At 36.2% G+C, this 22,884-nt stretch overlaps 1 protein-coding gene across 1 annotated transcript in view; it reads right to left on the bottom strand.

The window, feature by feature from the left end:
- The window catches only part of ADAM9 (ADAM metallopeptidase domain 9), a 145,732-nt gene that overhangs the window by 93,515 nt on the left and 29,333 nt on the right, over positions 1-22,884 (bottom strand). Inside the window, 7 exon segments of the mRNA XM_043563717.1 lie at positions 4,854-4,987; positions 5,736-5,817; positions 10,902-11,071; positions 12,188-12,259; positions 14,562-14,627; positions 15,711-15,906; positions 17,261-17,337. Coding sequence (XP_043419652.1) covers positions 4,854-4,987; positions 5,736-5,817; positions 10,902-11,071; positions 12,188-12,259; positions 14,562-14,627; positions 15,711-15,906; positions 17,261-17,337 — 797 coding nt within the window.

A 22,884-nucleotide genomic window follows, 5' to 3' on the forward strand; every position in this document is an offset into this window, starting at 1 on the left:
AAGACGCTGAACTGACTCAGTCACCCAGGCACCCCAGAAGAGTGTTTTTAAATTACCAACTCATTTAAGGGTTTTTTGTTAATAATATCTAATTTTACCACAGTGTGGCTAAAGAATGAGACCTGTTCTATTTCTGCCTTTTTTTAATTACGTAAGTCTTTTGGCAAAATACTTGGTCAATTTTTGTTGAGATTTCTAACCCTGAAATGAAGATATATGCTCTCTTTGTACAGAGTTATATTTTAATCTATTAAATCAACCATACTAATATTTATTTAAGCCTCTATAATCTTGTTATGTTTATATAATCTGTTAATGATTAAAAAAGATGTTTTCAAATTTCCTCTAAGATATGTGCTCATTTTTCCCTTGACATGCTTTTTACATTATATATTTTAATAACACAATACAAATAATTATAATAAATTTTCATTAATGATTATATACTTCATAATTGAAAAGTGATCATTTTTGCCTTATTTTGAGCCTCTTTGTCTCAGGTATGTTTCCTAGATAAAACATTTCAATAAAGTAGTGTGAGACCTAGTTTAAGAGGCATTCCATATATATTTGTCAAAAATGTTGTATTTGGCCTTAAATTATTATATCTTACACTTTGTATTCTGTAACACCTCAACAGTATGTTCTTTAGGGCTTTTTTTTTCTATGTGGAATCCATTTTGTAAAAATTTTTTGTCCTGGGGCACCTGGATGGCTCAGTCAGTAGAGCATGTGACACTTTATCTCAGGATAATGAGTACAAGCCCCATGTTGGGTGTGGAGTCTACTTAAAAAAAAAAGTATTCTCCTTGTGAATTGGAAATGTACATCCTGTTTTCAGTTCTTCCTTTAGACTATTATTATGACAATTTAAAATGCAGTTAGATGGGGCGTCTAGGTGGCTCAGTTGGTTAAGTGTCTGACTGCAGCTCAGGTCATGATCTTGTGGTTCATGAGTTTGAGCCACGCGTCCGTCTCTGTGCTGACAGCTCAGAGCCTGGAGCCTGCTTCTGATTCTGTGTCCCCCTCTCACTCTCTCTCTCTGCCTCTCCCCCACTTGCACTGTCTCTCTTTCTCTCCCTCAAAACTAAATAAACATTAAAAATTTTTTTAAAATAAAATAAAATGCAGTTAGACGTATTTCTTCCATTTTCTGTGATTTTATACCTCTCCCACTTATTTTTTTTTTACTACTATATTTTCTTTCAAGCTCTGTTTGTTCTGGTTGCTCCTCCACTAAATCCAATGGCCCATAAACTATTCTTTCCACTGTGTTTTCAACCTCTACTCCATCTTTCTAACTTTTAATCTCTGTTCTTTCCCTCTAGAGCAATCTGGAAAGCTTATCAAAATTGACTTGCAGATCTTTTGTGAACAGGCATTAAGGAGGAGTCACCCACCCAGGGCCAAAATGAATTCCAGTGCTAGGACCAAGATAAACTCAGATCTCTTAAATCCACTGAGGAAGTCACGAGGAAATCCCAAACACTTCACCTGTTCCATTTCCTAACACATGCAGCCCGGCACCAGTCCCTGCCTTGAGTCTACCAGAACAAATCTCGTTATGTCCTTTATTTCTGTTTACATCTATCACCATAGCAAGCTGTAGCTTTCTATGTAGGCCCTTATCTCCTTCCTGTTCCTTTACTATGCACCCTGGAATTCACAGTCCATCAGCAGCAAAGACTCCGAGATCCTCAACCTCTTCTCTGAAAGGACCTTTCACTGTCAAGCTCTACTTGAAATTCAGCTATTCCCTGATTTCACAGCTTCCACTAGAACCTTTTCAAAGCACAGCAGCTTTTTCCCAGAACCCTCATACAACTAAAGATAGACTCGGTGCTCTTCCTCCAGATTGCTGCTTCTAGTCCATTCTCTCTCCCGCCTTCCCAAAATCTCCCAGCTTTGAATCTCATAAAATTAAACTGCCTGCTGTCTTTATTACTAACATCTACCAACCCTTGGGTTACTCCCTCTCATCTCCTTCTTGCTAACATTGTCACTCTAACACTATTCTTGTCTTAATTTTTGCTGAATTCAATATACAGGTAGATAATCCTATTAATCCCTTGGGCTCTCCTTGGCTTGAATTCCTCTCCTCCAATGATCTAATCCTCCACCATTAAACCCCTCATCGCCACACTTTTAATGGACATTTTACCATTACTATAATTTACAATTCAACTTTATGCATTTTATTCTCCCCAGGTACACCTTTATACTCCAATATACCTTCAATCCCATCAGGACATCTGATTCATTGATGTTTTCCCTTTTTACTTCCCTGATCCCCTTGATGTCCTCCCTTTCCTAAACCTTATCCAGCTTAAATATCACAGTCCATCATTATAATTGCTCCTTTGCAAACAGATTTGACTTCCTTTCACCTCTCTTATTTCATTGTATTTGGCCTGACTACAACCTAGTTAACATCAACCCTCTTATGTGCCTATGCAGTTGAATGTGGCTACACAAAACCATACAACCAGAGACTAATCTCATTTAAAATTCATGACTATGAATCTCAAGTAACCCTTTAAAACTGCCTGGGAAACATACTCTCCTCCATTTATTCTCCCATGCTACCACATGACTATTTCATACCTTCTCCTATTTCCTGAAATCCCCAACAGCTCCCTGTCAACCTTTCAGCTGATGAACCTACTTCACATTTCACTGACAAAACTAAACCACAGACTCCCACCACCACATCTATCCATCTACCAGCATCTATGTCCACTTATTCCCATTACAGATACCCTACAAGTAAGTGCTCCATTAGAACAAACCCCTCCACTTGTGCCCCCGATCCCAAACCCACTCACCCACTCAAGGTCTACTACGGCAATGCCCCCCTCTTTGTCCTAGATTACCAATTTCACCCCTCTACTAAATTAGTCCTATTAGCATACAAACCTGTTGTAATTCCTTCCATCTTGAAAAAAAGTCTATCCTGACTGTCCTCCCTTTGTATTTGGCTCTTCCCTCAGATATCTACACAGCTTACTCACTTCCTTCAAGTATTTAGTCTAACATCATCTCAAAGAAGCTTACACTGACAATACAGATTTAAAATTGCAACCTGACCTCTGCCATCACCACTTTTGGCCCTCCCAATCTTCCAATCCTGCTCTATTTTATCTTCCATGACACTTATCACCTTCTAATGTTCTATATTATTGATGTATTTATTACATTACTAGTTTGTCTTCCCCCATTAAAATGTAAATTCCATGAAGGGCAAGTCTTTATCTAATTCTCGGAGATATTCCAGGTGCCTAAAACAAAGCCTAGCACATGGTCAGTGCTCAACAAATACCTGATGAGTGAATGAGTAAGTATGGGTCCATTCTTCACTACTTCTTATACCATTTTAAGTTCCACTACAGCACTGTTTCAGGGCATTCCTTTCCTAACTCTGCACGTCACTATTTTTATCTTAGTCTCCTGTCTTATTTTATTGTTGATCATTCGTTTCTTATTCTCTCAATTCATGTCTTCCTCAACTCCACTCTCAGCCAAAGCAAATACTAAATTTACTTCCTTCTCCTACAGGAAATCTTTTATAAACATATGACTTTTCTTGTGAATATAATTACTTTTTTTTATTAAGTATAGTTTTTTTTTTTCCATAAGCACTGTTCTAATTCTTCCATATCTATTTTTCAACCTAGTATTCACTCAAAAACAGATAAATTCTCCAGTAAATTCTGCTTGAGTGCTTCCCTTTCCACCCAGATTTAATTAGAATTGTACCTTCAGATCTGAAGATAAAAAGCTGGCTAAAAGCAGTTTTTATTATTCTTTCTGTGCCCCAGGAACTTGAGGGAGATAGGAAAGGAAATGAACACTTGGGGCTATGGATATTCCCCATATGAAATCTTCAGCTGTGTTTGGAAAAGATGAAGTGCTTCCACATCTAATTTTTTCTCTGGCTCAGCTTCTACTCCGCATATACATTGTGACTATTGTCCAACTGTCTGCTTAGCACTACGACCTTCTAAATTAATTAGGAAGGAACCTTGTTCCCTTATGACAAATCTGCATCAAAAGAAGCCCAACAACTCACTGGTGTTGTTCACACTTAGACCCTCTCTTATAATTACTTTTGAACCCTCACAAAGGGAGGGGTTCTAAGATCACAGGCTTTGGACCCAGACTTCTTGACTTTAAATCCCACCTTCGCCGCTTACTCTGATGTTTCTTCATCCGTAAATAGAAATACCCACATCTCATTAGGTTGCTGAGCATTAAAGATTAATATATTTTAAGTGCTTACAGTGGTGTCTAATACATAAGAAAAATTCCATGGAATTTTATTCTATAAATGGAATGCTTCTTCTTCTTCTTCTTCTTCTTCTTCTTCTTCTTCCTTCTCCTCCTCTTTGTCTTGCCTCCCACCTTTATCTATAAAATTGGAAATGTCAGTAGAACTATGTCAAGATTTCCTCTACTTACAGTGACACTGCAGCACTTTCTCAAGAAGGGGTTTATGAGTAAATGCTTCATATAGTCTTTCAATCTAATCCAACCTGCACTGCATCTAACAGAAACCCTTTGCTAATTCCTAATGCAGATGTAAATTTTTCCACATTCTTATACTCTTTTGGTCTGTCAACTGGTTTACACAAGAGTATAGCTACATATTTGTGCCTACATAAATGTTTATTTCTTAAAGCTCTCTGGAATCACTTATTTACTTAAAAATAGACTTCTCATTGGTATATCATGTATTAATTTCACAGGAGCCAGGAACATTTTTTTCAGCACAGACATGAGTATATATCATAGAGTGTAAGAAACACTGATCTACAATACCACATAAAAGAAGAACAAAGAATTCAGTCACTCACGATGCTCCTGAATTCATGATGCAGCTCTTTGCTCCACAAAAACAATCTCTGCCATCATCATGATTCATTCCAAGGTTATGACCCAACTCATGAGCAACAATGGATGCAAAGGTCTCCACCGTGATTTGCCCAAACTGCCCAAACACAGGAAAAGTATTAATTAGGTTTCTGAACAAAAAGGACATGTTTTGTTTCTCAGATTATTTTTTTCCACAAGAGGAAATTTATCAGTCACTACAATGGTGACAGTCTTTATATAAATCAAGCATCTAATATCAGTCTTCATATATTTCAGTAGGAAACTGATGTGACTCAACATACTGATTATGGAGATAGATCCTTTAAGCAACAGACCAATTAGCACTAATAGATTATGTCCAATGATTTATGGGAAAACAGATTTATGGTTCTAATTTAATTTTCTTAAATGGCATCTCAACTTCCTTGTCCAGAAAGAGTGAGGAGCTGATAAACATATAATATTAGAAAACTTAATCGAGGGGCGCCTGGGTGGCGCAGTCGGTTAAGCGTCCGACTTCAGCCAGGTCATGATCTTGTGGTCCATGAGTTCAAGCCCCGCGTCAGGCTCTGGGCTGATGGCTCAGAGCCTGGAGCCTGTTTCTGATTCTGTGTCTCCCTCTCTCTCTGCCCCTCCCCCGTTCATGCTCTGTCTCTCTCTGTCCCAAAAATAAATAAACGTTGAAAAAAAAAAAATTAAAAAAAAAAAAAGAAAACTTAATCGAGTCTCTAGGGAAAAAAACACATCTACCATTTCTACCCAAAATTTTGTTTTAAGGAATAGGGGAGGAAGTAATGCAGAGAAATGCTTGACACTGTCCTAATGCAGGTGTCCAAAGTTAAATATCAAGAACAAAAACGTACCACATTAATCCCACCTGCGTGGCTCCTTGAACACACTGTTCCCACAAATGCCATTCCTGCAGTCCCACCAAAACCTTTCTTCCTAAATGAAAACAAAAGGTTAAAGTTAGAACATATACTTGGTGGGGAAAAGGAACACACTGCTCTTATTTCTTTGGGTAAGTTTAAACTGGATTGGTAGAACCTTCAAAAACTGGAAGAAAAATGGCAAAGATAACTAACATTTTAAAATCAGAATACAGGGGCATCTGGGTGGCTCAGTTAGTTGGGTGTCTGACTTCAGCTCAGGTCATGATCTCACAGCTTGTGAGTTCAAGCCCCACATCGGGCTCTGTGCTGACAGCTCAGAGCCTGGAGCCTTCTTCGGATTGTGTGTGTGTGTGTGTGTGTGTGTGTGTGTGTGTGTGTCTACCCTCCTCCGCTCATGCTCTGTCTCTCTCTGTCTCAAAAATAAATAAACATTTAAAAAAAATTTTTTTTGAAAAAAAATCAGAATACAACTGGGGCACCTGGATGGCTCAGCTGGTTAAGTGTCCAACTTCGGATCAAGTCATGATCTCACGGTTCGTGGGTTCAAGCCCCGTGTTGGGCTCTGTGCTGACAGCTCAGAGCCTGGAGCCTGCTTCGGATTCTGTGTCTCCCTCTCTCTCTGCCCCTCCCCCACAGTGCTCTGTCTGTCTCTCAAAGGTGAATAAACGTTAAAAAAAATGTTTTTTTAATCAGAATACAATTAAGTCTTACTTCATTTTTATTATCAGAGAACGAGATTAACATCACAAATTCATTTTTTCAAACAAATGAAGATATGTTTTAGATACCAAGCCAAGTTTTTCTCTTCCCTCGAGGTGAAAAATCTTCCGAAAACGCATTACAATTATTTTTTCAAAAATTCTAATGAGGAGAGACAGGTAACACACTCAATGAATATATGTACACAAGAGGCTTCAGGGCAGGTAACACATGGAACCAAAGAACCACAGTGGCCTCCATGTGGTTCCCAATCATCCCAGACACGCTCATATCTCAGGACCAATTTTCTCCACGTGGAACTCTTTTGACCAGTATATATCCCTAACTCATTCCCTCACCTCTTTAGGTCTTTACTCAAAAGTCTTCCCATCGCGGCCTTCCCTCACCACTCCAAACTCACTCCTCCAATACTTTTTTTTTTTGACAGGTACTCAACTATTGAATAAAAAAGCATAATAATAACACAATGTATTTAAGCCTTCACAAGTGCTTCACAAAAATAACATCATTCGATCCTGAAACCTTACTACATAAAAATCACTGTACCCACTGAACAGATTTAGAAACTGAGGCTCAGGGAAGTTGTATCTTTACTGTTAGGTAACTGGAGCTTGACGTAATGCTATCTGAGTCCATATCGACTGCCCTCCATAACTATACCATCCTGGCCCTTTCTTCCCTGTAAGGGAAGCAGGTAAGCAGGCTCTAATTAGAGAGAAATGCAAGAAAAGAAATGTATCTTCATGTCACCAAGAGCTGAGCCTTCAGTGCAACAAATATTGTGGCTCCTAAGTTTCTTCAAACATTTCCTAGATTCTAAGTCAGAATATGAGCTTCAATAGTTGTCACCTTAACCTTCCTGGGAGACATGCACCTACAGGAAAAAAGAGGTACTTATTCCTTCACATGATGACAGAAAATCAGAAACCAAGAGAGTGTGTTGTATGTCTGGGTCCATCATCACAAATTTACATATGACATTGGTCACATGACATGTCCAAGCTCACAAAGGTTCTTTCTGTACCAGTCTTCACAAACAAGCCAAGGTAGGCAACTCCTTCCAGTGATAAAGGCAGATGCCAGCACCTTGGCTTTCAGTGGCTAAAACAAAGGCAAGGAGATGGAGAATTCAGCCTCATGCATCAGCTCAGGCAGTGCCACTCAAACTAGGGGAAAGGAACAGTAATTTTTTCTTTAATTTCCAATTCATTGCAGACCAGTACTTCATTTTGCCACTTTTTTACTTGAACTATCACTGACATATTAGTTTCAGGGCTACAGCACAGTGACTGAATAATTATATACATTATGAAATGCTCACCACTGTAAGTGTAGTTACACGCTTCCAATACTTTTACTTCTACCTTCCCTGCTTTATTTTTCCTCCTTACCACTTACTAGCATTTAATACATTACACACACTCATTTATCTCATTTATGGCCAATCTCCATCACCAGAATATGGACTCCATGAAAGCAAGAACTTTGTCTGGACAAAAACAATAAAACTGTATTATTTTCCTTACAGAAAAGTCTAGAAAGTGTAAATTAACCCACATTAACAGGAAAAAGATTAGCGGTTGCCTGGGGAGGGAACGTTTTTGGAGGGGAAAGGAGATTGGATTACAAAGGGGCCAAGGAGACTTTTAGAGGGACTGGATGTTTATTATCTTGATCATGGTGACAGTTAAGTGGTTATATACATATGTCAAAATTCATCAAAATGTACACTTTAAATATGTGCAGTTTAATCTTCATCAGTTTTACCTCAATAAAACTGCTTAAAAATTTAAAACAGTTTGGGGCACCTGGGTGGCTCAGTCAGTTACGTATCCAACTCTTGATTTCGCCTCAGGTCATGATCTCACAGTTTGTGAGTTTGAGCCCCATATCAGGCTATGTGCTGACAGCATGGAGCCTGCTTGGGATTGTCTCTCCTTCTCGCTCTGCCCCTCCTCTGCTTGCTCCTTATCTCTCAAAATAAATTTAAAATGTTAAAAAAAATTGTTAACATTTTAAAAATAGAGAATTTTTGCCTACTTTATTCATTGCTATCCCCAGTGCCTAGCGTATACACCTATAAATATATTATAAATGAATGAATATATCTTTCTCTGGGGCATCTGACTAGCAAGGAGAAGAGGACCAGAGATACTGACATAAAGAGATGGCCAAGGAAAACACTTTAGCCAGATCACCTCTACTTAATGCCATAGTGTCCAAGCCCCACTCATGTACTCAGTGCTTCCAAAAGGCTCTTTAGTATCCCATTCTTAACCAAAAACACAACCAGAAGTCATCAAACATTTGGGAAATGCCTCTAACATTACAGATGGATACCAGATAGAGAAGAAAAGATACCTTGGTAGGTTTGGTTGGGCAAGGTATGGAGAATGTGCTGGAGGCCTGTTCTTTCTGGCCCTTTGTGAATTAGAAGGCATGCTCACTGCCAGGATACTTGCAAGTGCCATATTACTAAAAATTAATAAAAAGGTCACGACCCAGGCTTTGTGAGTATAGGGCTATAAAAAATTATTTTGGCATTTTCAGTGCCTTGCTCTAAATTAACTCCCATAACAAAAAAAGAAATCAAAGGAAATTTCTCCTTGGAAAAAATTATGAGTTTTGGAGGCAAAAATATATAAATTAGAACATTTTTCTGCAAGAAGCCAGCCTATCAAGTTAGAAAACGTTTTTTAGGAGGTTGTGGGAAATAAAGAGGAATAATAGCTTTATTATTTTGCCGGGCAAAGGATGCTACAGCAGGCTAAGGCCTTCAAAACTGCAAGCCCTCAAGCCAGAAAACTTAAAAAAAATTTTTTTAATGTTTATTCATTTTTTTGAGAGAGAGAGAGAGAAAGAGAAAGACAGGGAAGGAGAGAGAGGGGGAGAGAGAGAAAGAGAGAGAGAGAGAGAGAGAGAGAGAGTGCGCGCAGTGGAGAGGGAGACACAGAAACCAAAGAAGGCTCTAGGCTCTGAGCTAACAGCACAGAGCCCAATGCAGGGCTCAAATCCATGAACTGTAAGATCATGACCTGAGCCGAAGTTGGACACTTAACCAACTGAGCTGTCCAGGCGCCCCTCAAGTCAGATAACTTTTAAGAAGGATGAAATGTTTTAAATAGTTTTAATTTTTTTTAACATTTATTTATTTTTGAGAGACAGAGAAAGACAGAGCATGAGCAGGGGAGGAACAGAAAGAGAGGGAGACACAGAATCCGAAGCAGGCTCCAGGCTCTGAGCTGTCAGCACAGAACCCAATGTGGGGCTTGAACTCACGAACCATGAGATCATGACCTGAGCTGAAGTCAGACGCTACCCGACTGAGTCACCCAGGCATCCCTTAAATAGTTTTAAATGAGGGTTTTGCTGTAAGTTTTGGAATGTGTTTGTATTAAGTGAGTTATATAAGTTTAAGTTTTATTATGGTACCATGAAGATGCTATGTAAAAGAAGAAAATTTTTAAAACATGTATCAGTAATATCTCAAAGAGAGCAAAAAAATTATTATATCCATGAAATCAGTACTTCATTATATAAAAAAATTAAAAGGAACAAAAAGATCTACTGAACATTAAAAATAAGATAGCAGAAATTTAAAAAACCCAATAGAAAGCTTAGAAGAGAACAAAGAATAAACATAAAGAGGATCAAATCATCTATAAAATAATTTGAAAACAATTCTTAAAATTGCAGGACATGAGTTTCAAGACTGAAATGACCCACTAAGAACACAGCAGGATGAGCGATAAAAGACCTACACCGAAGCATATCATCAGGAAAATTCAGAAGCCTGGGAACCAAGAGAAGAGCCTACAAGTTTCCAGAGAAGGAGGAAAACAAACCTATAAACAAAGGATCCGTTATCAGAATGGGTTAAGGCTTCTCAACAGTGATACTGGAAGTCAAAAGACAAGAGCCATGCCTTCAAAATTCTCAAGGAAAAAGATTGCATGCCTAGCATTTTACACACAGCCAAAGAATCAAAAAGTTACAAGGCAAACTGTAAAGCACACCGTGGAAAGACTGAGTTACTTAGGCTCTGGGATGATACGAGGTCACATTGATGTAATTCTTAAATTCTCTTCTGAGACGGTAAACACATTTTCTGACATGTAAAAAGCCAAAAGTTTTTTCTTTCCATATATCCTTTCATACGAAGAAACTAAAAAACATGCCACACCAAAGTGAAAGAGTAAATCCAAGAAAGAGGAATGACATGGGACAAAGGTGACAGGGAATCCAACACAGAAGAGAAGTCTCATTATCTTAGTGTAACTTGTGAGGTGTCATACAAAGTTCTCCTTATGCAAATGAACACTCAAAAACCTTAAGAAAACATGATTCTAATAGAAAAAGACAAGCAAAAGTTATTCTGACCATTTCATTAATAGTACTTTTTTAAAAATCACTTACAGAACTAGCTGTGCACTGTCGTGTCTCCGACGTGTTATGAGAAACTTTTCCCGCCACTGTACAAAGTTCCCCAACACATCACCAGCACCTCCAATTATGTTGATCAGGTTTCCATTTGTCCAAATCTCCAGCCCAACTAACACAATTCGAATATTCAACATAATATACATCTAGAAAGAAAACAGAAATGAAAGTATATAAAATATATTAAAGAATATGAGACTATCTTTAAACTTATGATGAAACAACACAACTACTTAAAAACATTTCCTTCAGTATAATGAGATTCTAATCTCTCAAGGGTCTCGGTTTCCCCATTCATAAAATAAAAGTAACAGAAGTTCAAAATCCTTTTTTATCTTCCATTCCAAAATCTGACAAACTGAAAATTTTAAGTTTTTGGTAAATTTGGTTTCCAAATTGCCCTCAACTAATGCAAGTCTATCTATAGTCTGTATGTAATCTCACTTAATGTAAATATTCATACACTTCACTACAGGACTATCAATGAGTCTGATAACAAAGTGCTACCACAAGATCCTGTTAGAGGTGTTATGCAATACATGGTGAACCATATTACCTTTCTAAGTTTTTATCTAAAATTCTAATTACACACACCCCAAAGATTTCAGATAATGCACTAAGGAACCCATTTTTATTTTATAGAGATACTGTGAGGAATAAAGAACAATAAATATAAAGCACTTGTCTCATATTATAAATACTCAATAGAACACTATTGTCCTCATCATTATTATTAAGTGTGATATTCACATCAGGGAAAAAACCTTATAGGTGAAATGATCTTATAAGAACATGTATCTAATTCTTCAGTATCTCTCAATGGGTGAACGTACTCCAAAGTCTCAAACCAAATTTCTCTCCTTCCCTCCTTCCCTCTTGCCCTCCCTACTGCATTCTCTCTCTCTCTCTCCCTCTCTCTCTCTCTCTCTCTTTCTGTCTCTCACACACACAGAGTCATATCATGATTTCAGAGAAGGAGGCAGCCTTAATCAAAATAAGATTGAGTACAAATTCAAAGATCTTTTCATAAATGCCAAAGTACCTTAGCCTATCTACCCTGAGGATAAAATAGATCCTAATATGAAAGAAATCTCTTGCTTGTCTCCAAGTCTTTGTACAATCATACATTCCTTTCAAACATAAAAAATGTTACAAAACAATCTAGAAAGCAAACCCCTGAAATGAGACAATTTTTTAATTCTGCTCTGAAACTGTGAAAAGACAGGCTAGAATAATCCCAGTGAATAGAAAACACAACTTACACTATCCAAGTAGTTTGCTAAACGGATCATCTCTTCTCTCACCGCAGTCTGATTTCTTCCCATCATGTCATACTGAAAAGCAAGAAAGGAAAATCATTTTCACCAAGTAAGTTATGAAAAAATTTCTATAATCTGTTACAACGAAGATAAGAATCCCAAATATTTCCTCTGAACTAAAAAATGGAGGCATTTAGACATTCACCTGCATTTTAAATTAATAAATCTAAGGGATACATTTTAGTGTTAAATACAAATAAAAGAAAAACAGGTTCAAGTGTGAAATAAGTAATAAGACTTACTATTACTGAAGTCTTTATTCACTCCAAATTAGCATAATTTTAAAATGAATTTTCTCTTTAATGTCCCTTTTACTCATTTCAATGCAAAAATGGTTTCCAAACTAAATTTTATAAAGGTAGTGTTTAAAACAATCAAAATGCAGGAAGCCTGGGTGGCTTAGTCAGTTTAGTATCTGACTCTTGATTTTGGCACAGGTCATGGGATCAAGCCTCACATCGGGCTCCACACTGAGTATGGAGCCTGCTCAAGATTCTCTTGCTCTACCTCTGCTCCTCTCCCCTACTCAAACTCAGGCTCTCTCTCTCTCAATGAAATGAAATGAAATGAAAAAAATAAAATGAAATACATAAAAAATAAAACAATCAAAATGCACAGATAAAGGAATAAAAACAATTTAACAGATTTTCTGACCTTTTTTTCCCTTAGGCTAAAGACATTATCAGTAAATAACTTCTAAACTCTGGGCTAAATTAATAATGAGAGATTAACCAATGTTTATCAATAGAGACATTACATGTAGACAAAATAGATATTTAAAAGTTTAACCATATTAAAACAAACAGGTGATATGACCTATTCTTTTCTTCAAGACCTGGCTAAATCCAAATGTCTTTTTTGTTTGTAAGTTTCATTTATTCATTTTGGGAGAGACAGAGTCAGCATGAGTGGGGGAGGGGCAGAGAGAGAGGGAGAGAGAATTCCAAGCAGGCTCCATGTTGTCAGTGCAGAGGCCAACACGGGGCTCGAACCCACAAACCATAAGATCATGACCTGAGCCAAACCAAGAGTTGGATGCTTAACTGACTGTGCCACTCAGTCGCCCCAATTCAAATGTCTATTTTAACATTATTTTAATATGACCAACTAAATAACAAAAATAAAATTTTAAAAGAATGTATGGTTTTGTTCTAAGATAAGAGCATTAATATCAGAATATATCAGATCTTACCAGTTGGGCATTTTACCATGATTCTCCTAAACAAACAAAAAATCTAATATATCTGACAAGGTTTGATTTAAATGGAACCATTCTTATTTTGAACCAGTTTCCAGCAGTACATAACAAATCTATCTGGAATGAGTAATGAATAAAAACATCTCAAATCTCTATTTTTGTCACTTGTCCAAACATTCTCCAGAAACTTTTTATCCATTATCTGGTGCAAAGTTCATGCTTCGTCATACTCCCTGTGCTTTTTCCGTCTACCACTTGAGGCTTAGGAACTTATAATGAACAAATCTGAATACATTTCTATCTATTAATAAACACAGCTTATTTATTTCCAACCTACACACAATAAGAGGTTTTTCTTAAACCATAAAAATCCTCTAAACTGTCTCTGCAGCTTACAGGAAGGAAACTGCTAATATTGCTAAGTTTCTACAAACAACCTTTTCACACAAACAACAAAGCTGACAGTAAAAGTCAGACAAAACATTTAAAATAATCTATATGTTAAATTAAACAGCAGCTATATCTAAAACTGATAATCCTGTAAATGCTGAAATAGACCTATTACTTAGTTAAGCACAATTCTTAAATATCAATAAGGAAAATCCCTGGTGTTATCCTGAACACAGAAATTAATAGTAAATACTAAGATCAAGTACTCTCCTCGATTCCCTTCTAAAGCATGCCATGACTTGGAAGTTTTCCGTCTCTTAAAGGGAAGTACAGGTTAGCTGAAATTCTAAAAAGCAAAGCAATTTTATTAGGCAACAAAGTAGTATCTGATTAACTGGTTTTTCAACACAATCCTTTAAAGTCATCTGAAAAGGTGACACTAACTAAAAGGCAGTACAGTTACACTTAAGAAATTAAGCAAATCACCCAAAAGAACAAAGTGGGGGAAATCACCAGTAAAAAATAGTTAGATGTACTCTCATTCACTACATTTGGCTTCTGGGGGGATTATGAATATCAAGCATGTTTAAAGGACAAAAGTCATTCTAGTTTTAAATTACATTTAAGAAAAATCAACACAAATATATCACATTTTATGTTTCTTTCATGGGATGCTCACTTCTCATCTGCTTTTCATGAAAAAGAAGAAAAAACTGTCACCAATCCTACCCTTTCCTTGTCTACGACAATGAACAGCTCCACATAGCGGGTCTGTGGCAGGATAGCTCTTCTTCTCTGTCAAAAACACAAACATCATAAAGGCAAAAAACAAACAAACAAAAAGTTATAACACTACATGATTTTTATATATAGTGGTCTTACCCTAATCTCTAGTCCCTTAAAACATCATACGATTAGTTTACTTCACACAGATCATTAAAGCCAAAAACGTGTTGCTGTTGTTTTAAGTGGTAACTGCTCTCTGTACTAATCTCAGAAAAATCCTAGGTAAAGATAATATGAGGTATTCGGGTTTCCAAGGAGAATTACTGATTTTCTAATATTGAAATTATACACACTCACACACACTTTAATGGGAAACCCCATTACTGTGTTAAGAGTGGAAAAAAGAAATATAATAATTATAATATTATAAGAATATAAGAACCCAGAGCAGAAGTAAGGACAAGGTTGCCACTTCAAAAAGTGACTAATTCTGTGATTTTCAGAAATTCCTATGTAGTGCAGAATTGGGCAAACACTTGAATGTTTTCCAATGATTAAAGCTAAAAAGAGTGGGCGGCTGAAGAGGCAATGAAAACAATGCCATAAACTGGCACATGCCCTTTCCCAACCCAGCAGCACCATGACACATATAGAAAGGCACAGACAACTGTAGCTGACCTATTCCTAGAAACACTTGGGTCAGCGAGACCCTTGCCAAGAGTAAGCAGTGAATTCTAGTGAAGACTCAAAACTGGGATACAAGTGTCCCTGCAAGACCTCTGAAATAAGTCATAATGCCCAATCTCTCTCTGTTTCTTCAATCCAGCACTCAAGAATCCCCATTCTGTTTGTGTAAAAGGTATCTAAATAAACTGCTCTCTGAAAGACAGTGTAATGGACTATAATGCAGCAGTGGTAAAAAAATACGTATATAAGTATCGTTTAAGATCTAAACCCTAATTTCTAAAACACATAGAAGCTTGACTATGTTCGACTTGGTGGAAGGAACTGCATCTTTTTATTCCCCAGTAGCTACCACAACATCTGGCACATAGTTGGCAAAAACAAAACAATAATAAGTATTGGTGTGATGCAAAAATACATGATTTTTTAACACTTTAGTCTGGGCCATGAAGAAACATATTTCCTTACTCGAAGTAGCTGAGTAATCCTAGGAGGCTCTTCTTCTTCATAGTCTGTGGTTTCTTTCTCTATATCCTTGTTGGAAACCCCACATTTCAGAGGCTCTTTGTGGACATGATCCATTCGATAAAAGATGTGCTCAAAACGAGAGCTATTTTGTAGGGGTTCGATCCCGTAACTCACATTCTCTATATGTAGCATTCCTCTAAGTGTCGCATTACACGTACACAATTTTTAAGAATGAAGAAAATAATACACAGGAAAAGAAATTAGAAAACACGAAATCAAGTCCCAGTGCTTAACATGTTTAAGAAAAGAACAGCCCAACAGTCTGTGGATGACAAGAGAAGCAATGAAAATAATGCCATAAGCTCAAATGAGTTAATGAAAATACACTAGAAGAGGCACATGCCTCTCTCAACCCAGCAGCACCATGACACATGTACAAAGGCACAGTGCCCACAACTGTAGTTGACGTATTCCTAGAAGCATTTTGGTCAAAGGGACCCCTGTGAAGAGTAAGCAGGGAATTCTAGTGAAGACTCAAACAGGGAGTCAGAAGAACATCTGAAATAAAGTCTTAATGCCCAATCTCTCTGTTTTTCCAATCTCAGACTGTTGGTTTGTTTCTCTATACCATGCTACCTAGAGAAAAATACTAGGTTTTAGAATCACGCAGACCTAAACATAAAGCTCAAGACTGCTAGTTACTAACGTCACTCCCCTGAAAGTCAGTTATCTCTCCAAGTGACTGCTGTATAATGGAAGGCAATACAGAGGAGTGGCTAGAAGTATGGAGTCTGGAGCCAAAGAACCAGAGTTTGAATCCCAAAAGTTTCCTACTAGCTACGGGATTTAACACCTCTTCTTTATGTTCCTACTAGCAATGATTTAACACCTCTTCTCTATGTTACATTCTACGTGGGGCTGTTCTGGAAATGAAATTATTTAATAAGTGTGAAATACTTAGCACATTGCCTGGCACACAGTAAGTGTAAGTGTTATTACTTAAATGGAGATAATTATAGCCATTTATACAGCTGGTTTGAGAATTAAAAGTAGTATTAGTTCAATCAATCATGTAATCAACCAAACAGCACAGCATCATATTGCCAGGCCCTCCACAAATGTAATTTTAATATTATTATCACTTTACTTCATATGTGGTACAATTTCTCTAAATCCCAGTTTGCTTAATCACCTAAATATGGAGATAATGAGCCCCTTTTCACAGGCATTGTGAGACTTAAATGAAATATAGGTGAAAATTGTGTAAACATAAAGTACTACACAGACTTAAAGTATGTTTTTTTAATAGCAAAAATTACTTAGCAATCTCAAAACAACGAAATTTTCTCTTTGGATATTGAAACTCACCACTGTAATATTTTCTTAAATAAACATGCCAAGAATGATATCTGATACATAGCTCTAAAGACCTTCAGCAATACCAAAGTAAATCTAATATTGTTAATTCCCCCAAATGACTTGATTTGGAAACAGAGATAGGGAAAGGGGTAAGAAATAGAAGGGAAAAAATGATAAAGAAAATTCCTTACCTGAGTCCAAAACAGTCGCTCAGAGCAATGGATGAATTATAAACTCCCTCCACATAGCCCCGATAATGACAATGATTCTAAATGATAAAAACTGTATTATCTTCAAATACTGTTACATTGCTAAAATCATCACAGTAATTATAGAGCTAATAAAATTATTTCAGGTCAGTAAACTAACAATTTTGTTCATATCACTGGCATCTTATTACATGGCGTTCTTCGGATTATCTTCAGATTATCTACTGCCCTCCTATACAAGGATACAAATATTTAGGCAGATTTCCAGAGGATACTAAGCACAAAGAGCTCTATCCCAATAACCATTAAGCCTAGAAGCAGAACAAGACACCATTATATCATGTTTAACATTTTTTTTAATGCTTATTTTTGAGAGAGAGAGAGAGAGAGAGTATGAGCAGGGGAGGGGCTGAGACAGAGACACACAGAATCCAAAGCAGGCTCCAAGCTCAGAGCTGTCAGCACAGAGCCTGATGCGAGGCTCGAACTCACAAACTACAAGATCATGACCTGAGCTGAAGTCAGACACTTAACCGACTGAGCCACCCAGGTGCCCCATATCATATCTAACATTTTAGATCACAGTCAATCCAAGAAGCAATAGCAGCCACATGACACCTAATACAGAAGGGGACCTTGTGACAAGCCAATGATGCCAAGGCGGGAAAAAAATCAGTATGTGGTAAAAAAGTAATTTTGACCAGATGATTTTTTCTTCTTAACTATATATTGATTATATATTAGTTTTACATTTAGCCATCTTAAAAAAACTAAAGAGCCTTTATCGTTAATTTTGAGGACGAAATTGGCCAGTGGAAACACAAGCATAATATCACTTACTAATATCAGATTTTTTTACTGCATGATGAGATCTTGTCCTCTTTAAAACAATTTCAAAGCACAAAAAAAAAAAAAAAAAAAAAAAAAAAAGGCTAAGGTGGGTGGGGGAGGTGGTTGTTAGGCAACATTAAGATGTATCACAAGGCCTTAATATTTAAAACAGTACAGGGGCGCCTGAGTGGCTCAGTCGACTGAACGTCAGACTTCGGCTCAGGTCATGATCTCACGGCTCGTGAGTTCAAGCCCTGCATTGGGCTCTGTGCTGACAGCTCAGAGCCTGGAGCCTGCTTCAAATTTTGTGTCTCCCTCTCTCTCTGCCCCTCCCCTGCTCTCTCTCTCAAAAATAAACGTCAAAAAAAAAATTAAAAAAAAAAAACAAAACAGTACAGTACTGGTGGTGCATTGGGATAACAACCAGTGGAACAGAATTTGGGGACTTGAAACAGACCAAGTACACATGGAACTTTTTGTGATAAAAGTGGCATCTCAAATCAATGCGGCAAGGATGCACCTTTAAGTAAATGGTGCTCAGTCCACTTAGACATTTATAAAAGGATAAAATTAGATCGTTACCTCACACCATGCATAGGAATAAAATCTTAATGAATCAAGAGTCTGAACATTAAAAATAAAATCATATATAAAAACCAAAAGAAAACATGAGTGAATTCTTCTCTAACCTGGATATAGAGAAAGGCTATTACTTGAAATATAGATGCAATAAAAGAAAAAACCGATAATTTTTACTACATAAAAAGTTTTTCAAGCTTCTATATGGCAAGAAACACCAAAAAACAAAGTCAAAACACAATACACAAACTGGGAAAAAATATTTGTAACTTGTATCAGAGATACAGTAGCTACAAAGAACTCTTAAATATCAAAGAGGAAAGATTAAAAACCCAACAGAAGAGAGGAAGAAGTAAAACTGTCACTATTTGCACATGACATGATATTATATATAGAAAACCCTAAGGTCCCCACCAAAAAACTGTTAGAACTAATAAATGATTTCAGTAAAGTTGCAGGAAACAAAATCAATATAAAGAAATCTGTTGTGGTTCTATCCACTGATAATGAACTAGCAGAAGGAAAAATTAAGAAAACGATCCCATATCCATCAAAAAGAATAAAGTACCTAGATACAAATTTAATTAAGGAGGAAGGTCCTGTACACAGAAAATGGTAAGATATTAATGAAAGAAATTGAAGATACAAATAAACAGAAAGATAATCCATGACCACAGATTGGAAGAATTAATATTGTCAAAATGTCCAAACTACTCAAAACAATCTTACAGATTCACTGCAATTCTTATCAAAATTCCAATGGCATTTTTTACAGAAATGAAACAAATAATCCTAAGATTTGTCTGGGACCACAAAAAAACACCAAATAGAATAAAGACACTCCTTCCTCTTCTTGAGAAAGAAGAACAAAGCTAGAAGCATCATGCTCCTTAATTTCAAACTATATTACAAAGCTATAGGAATCAAAACAGTATGGTGTTGGCATAAAAACAGACACACAGATCAATGGAACAGAGAGCCCAGAAATAAACCCATACATATATGATCAATTAATTTCTGACAAGGGAGCCAAGAATATACCAATCTCTTCAATAAATGGTCCTTCAGAGGAGCACCTTGGTGGCTCAGTTGGTTAAGTCGTGAAGACCATCACGACTTCAGCTGAGGTCATAGTCTCACAGTTTTTGAGTTCGAGCCCACATCGGACTCTGTGCTGACAGCTAAGAGCCTAGAGTCTGTTTCAGATTCTGTCTCCCCATCTCTTTGCCCCTCCCATGCTCATGTTCTGTCTCTCTCTGTTTCTCAATAATAAATAAATGTTAAAAATAAAATAAAATAAAATAAAATAAAAAATAAAATAAAAATAAAAATAAAAATTTTTTATGGTCCTGGGAAAACTGGAGAGCTACATACAAAAGAATGAAACCGGACCACTATCTTACACCATACATAAAAATTAACTCAAAATTAGATTAAAGACAGCATAGTGACTACAGTTAACAATGCTGTAGTGTATAATTGAAAGTTGCTAAGGGAATAAATCTTAAAAAGTTCTCACTACAAACACAAAAAAATTTTTAACTATTATCGTAACAGATATTAACAAGACTTACAGTGGTGATCATTTCACAATGTATACAAATATCAAATCATTATGTTGTACACCTGAAACTAAGGCAGTAAAATATATGTCAATTATACCGCAATTTAAAAAACAAAATCTTAGAGGGACAACAGCAAAAGAAAAACCCAGTGGAAAATTGGGCAAAAGACATAAACAGACAATTCACAAAAGAACATAAAAATGTCCTCACATACATGCAGATTTTCAATCTCACTCATGAAAAAGTAAGAATCCATGAGTCTGCACTGATATAAATAAATGAGAAGGGACATCTTTTCCTTACAGAAAGCACTAATTCATACGGAAGCACTAATGAAATTAAGAAATCACCATTTTAACAACCATCATAACCATTAATTCAGACAACTACTACATACTAACACTAGTGGGTAAAAATTTGAGAAGTAACAGGATATTTATATTAGTCTCAAAATGTCTAACCATAATATTAATTAAAAAGGCAAAAACAGTAACTTTATAGAAGAGAAACCTGGCAGGCAATTCCTTAACTACATGATCAATATTAATACCATCAGGAACAGCACAAATGCTGCCCCTGCTTCCTGACAGGATACACTGAGGACCATTCGGTATCACTTTGGTGGTATTCCTGCCAAAAGTACATAACCTGACTCTGATCACGAGCAAACGTCAATCTCAAATGGCAGGATGTTTACAAAAGTTGGCCTATACTTCTCAAAAATGCTATTGTCATGAAATACAAGGGAAGACAAAGGATTTCCAGATTAAGGCGACTACAGAGACATGACCACTGAATGCAGCACAATAACATGGATTTTCTTTTGCTATAAAGTATATTATTGGGATGATGGACCAAAAACAAAAAACAAAAAGAAAAAATCATTAAGGTCTGTATATTAGAAAACAGCATCACTTCAATGTTAACTTCCTAATTTTGAGAATTGTACTTGATTAAATAAAAGAACTCCTTGTTTTTAGGGAATTAACAATGAAGTGTTTAAGGGTAAAGTGATACCATGTTTGCAATATACTCTTTAAAACTTTCAGAAAAAAAATAGAGAAGAAAGAAAGGATAAAGCAAATGCAGTAAAATGTTAACATTTGGGGAATCTGGGTGAATGGGATGCATGAATGTTTTATATTATTCATGCAACTTTTCCTATAAGTCTGAAGTGGTGAAAATTAAAAAAAAACTAAACAATTTACACTAAAAAGACAGGCTGAATTTCAACACTTTACAACTTTTTCTATTGTGGGGCAATTCACAACCACTAATGTTTTTCTTTCTAGTGCTTTATGTTAAAGTCTAGCTTTGATATTGTCTTCTTCTCATCAGAGAAAACTAAATACCTTCTATTACTAATGAGGTAGCATCTATGAGGTAATAATACTTGTAACTCATGGCACTCTAAAATTAAATGTTTCTAGGGGCACCTGGGTAGCTCAGTCGGTTAAGTGTCCTACTTCGGCTCAGGTCATGATCTTAAGGTTCATGAATTCGAGCCCTACGTCAGGCTTTGTGGAGTCTGCTTCAGATTCTGTGTCTCCCTCTCTCCTCCCCCACTCATGCTCTGTCTCTCTCTGTCTCTCAAAAATAAATAAACGTTAAAAAGAAAAAATTTTTAACTAAATGTTTCTAGTTTCAATTATAATAGAAGCTCTCTTATTTGACATGACTGAAACCCATCACTTGGTTGCTTAATCTGCCAACTTGACAGTATTTTTTAAATAACTGGGTTTTATTAATAAATCTTTCCAAAGGCTTCAATGTACTTTAAAAAATCTTATTTCATAAGTTTACAAAACATCTAGTTAAACTGCATGATTACAGTAAAGGTGCGAATGTCACAGTTTTGGAAATACACAAACTATAAGCAAAACACTCAACTAGGGAGAGGAGAAATACACAGAACTATTATAGAGCACCTAAAAAAAAAAAAACAACCTAGCCATAGCCCACAAGCCTTGGGCAGTCAATATACTTTTCATATGGAACAAAGAGTATTAATTAATTAAAGAAGTTAACTTTAGAAGTGTCTTAAGACACTTGCTAATACATTTGCAAGGTATCCCAAAGTTCTAACACATAGTAATCTGGAATTTTATTTCACACAGAAACTTGAATAAAGTGGTTATTAAAACTTAGTTTCTTTGTGAAAAATGGCCTTTGTGAAAGACACTAATGATAAAAACCAGGTAATAGCACTCATAAGGGAAAGCATTCATGTTTACTCAGTGTAATTTCATTGCATTTTATAAACAAAAGTAATGTCATTATAATATCTGACAATCTAGCCATAGGCCAAAAATTCCCAGTACCAAAGTTTTAATTGGTATCTCAAATCTACATACTTTCATTTATCTAAACAATACTAAAAACCAAGAAATAAGAAAAAGACTTCATCTGTCTTAATTTGTATTTTTCAATCACCCAAGAAAGCACAATTCCATAATACTTTCAGATAACAGTTGCATCAATTTCTATTGACTGAAATCTATTTTTAGCAGTTTTAAGCATTTATATTTTCAATAATAATAAATAATATTTATTGAGTTAATAATGGTCAGACTATCTGTTCTGAGTATCTTACAGGTATTAACTCATTTAATGGAGACACAATGTACAGCA

The sequence above is a fragment of the Prionailurus bengalensis genome, chromosome B1 (assembly GCF_016509475.1).
Source record: "Prionailurus bengalensis isolate Pbe53 chromosome B1, Fcat_Pben_1.1_paternal_pri, whole genome shotgun sequence".
Lineage (NCBI taxonomy): Eukaryota > Metazoa > Chordata > Mammalia > Carnivora > Felidae > Prionailurus > Prionailurus bengalensis.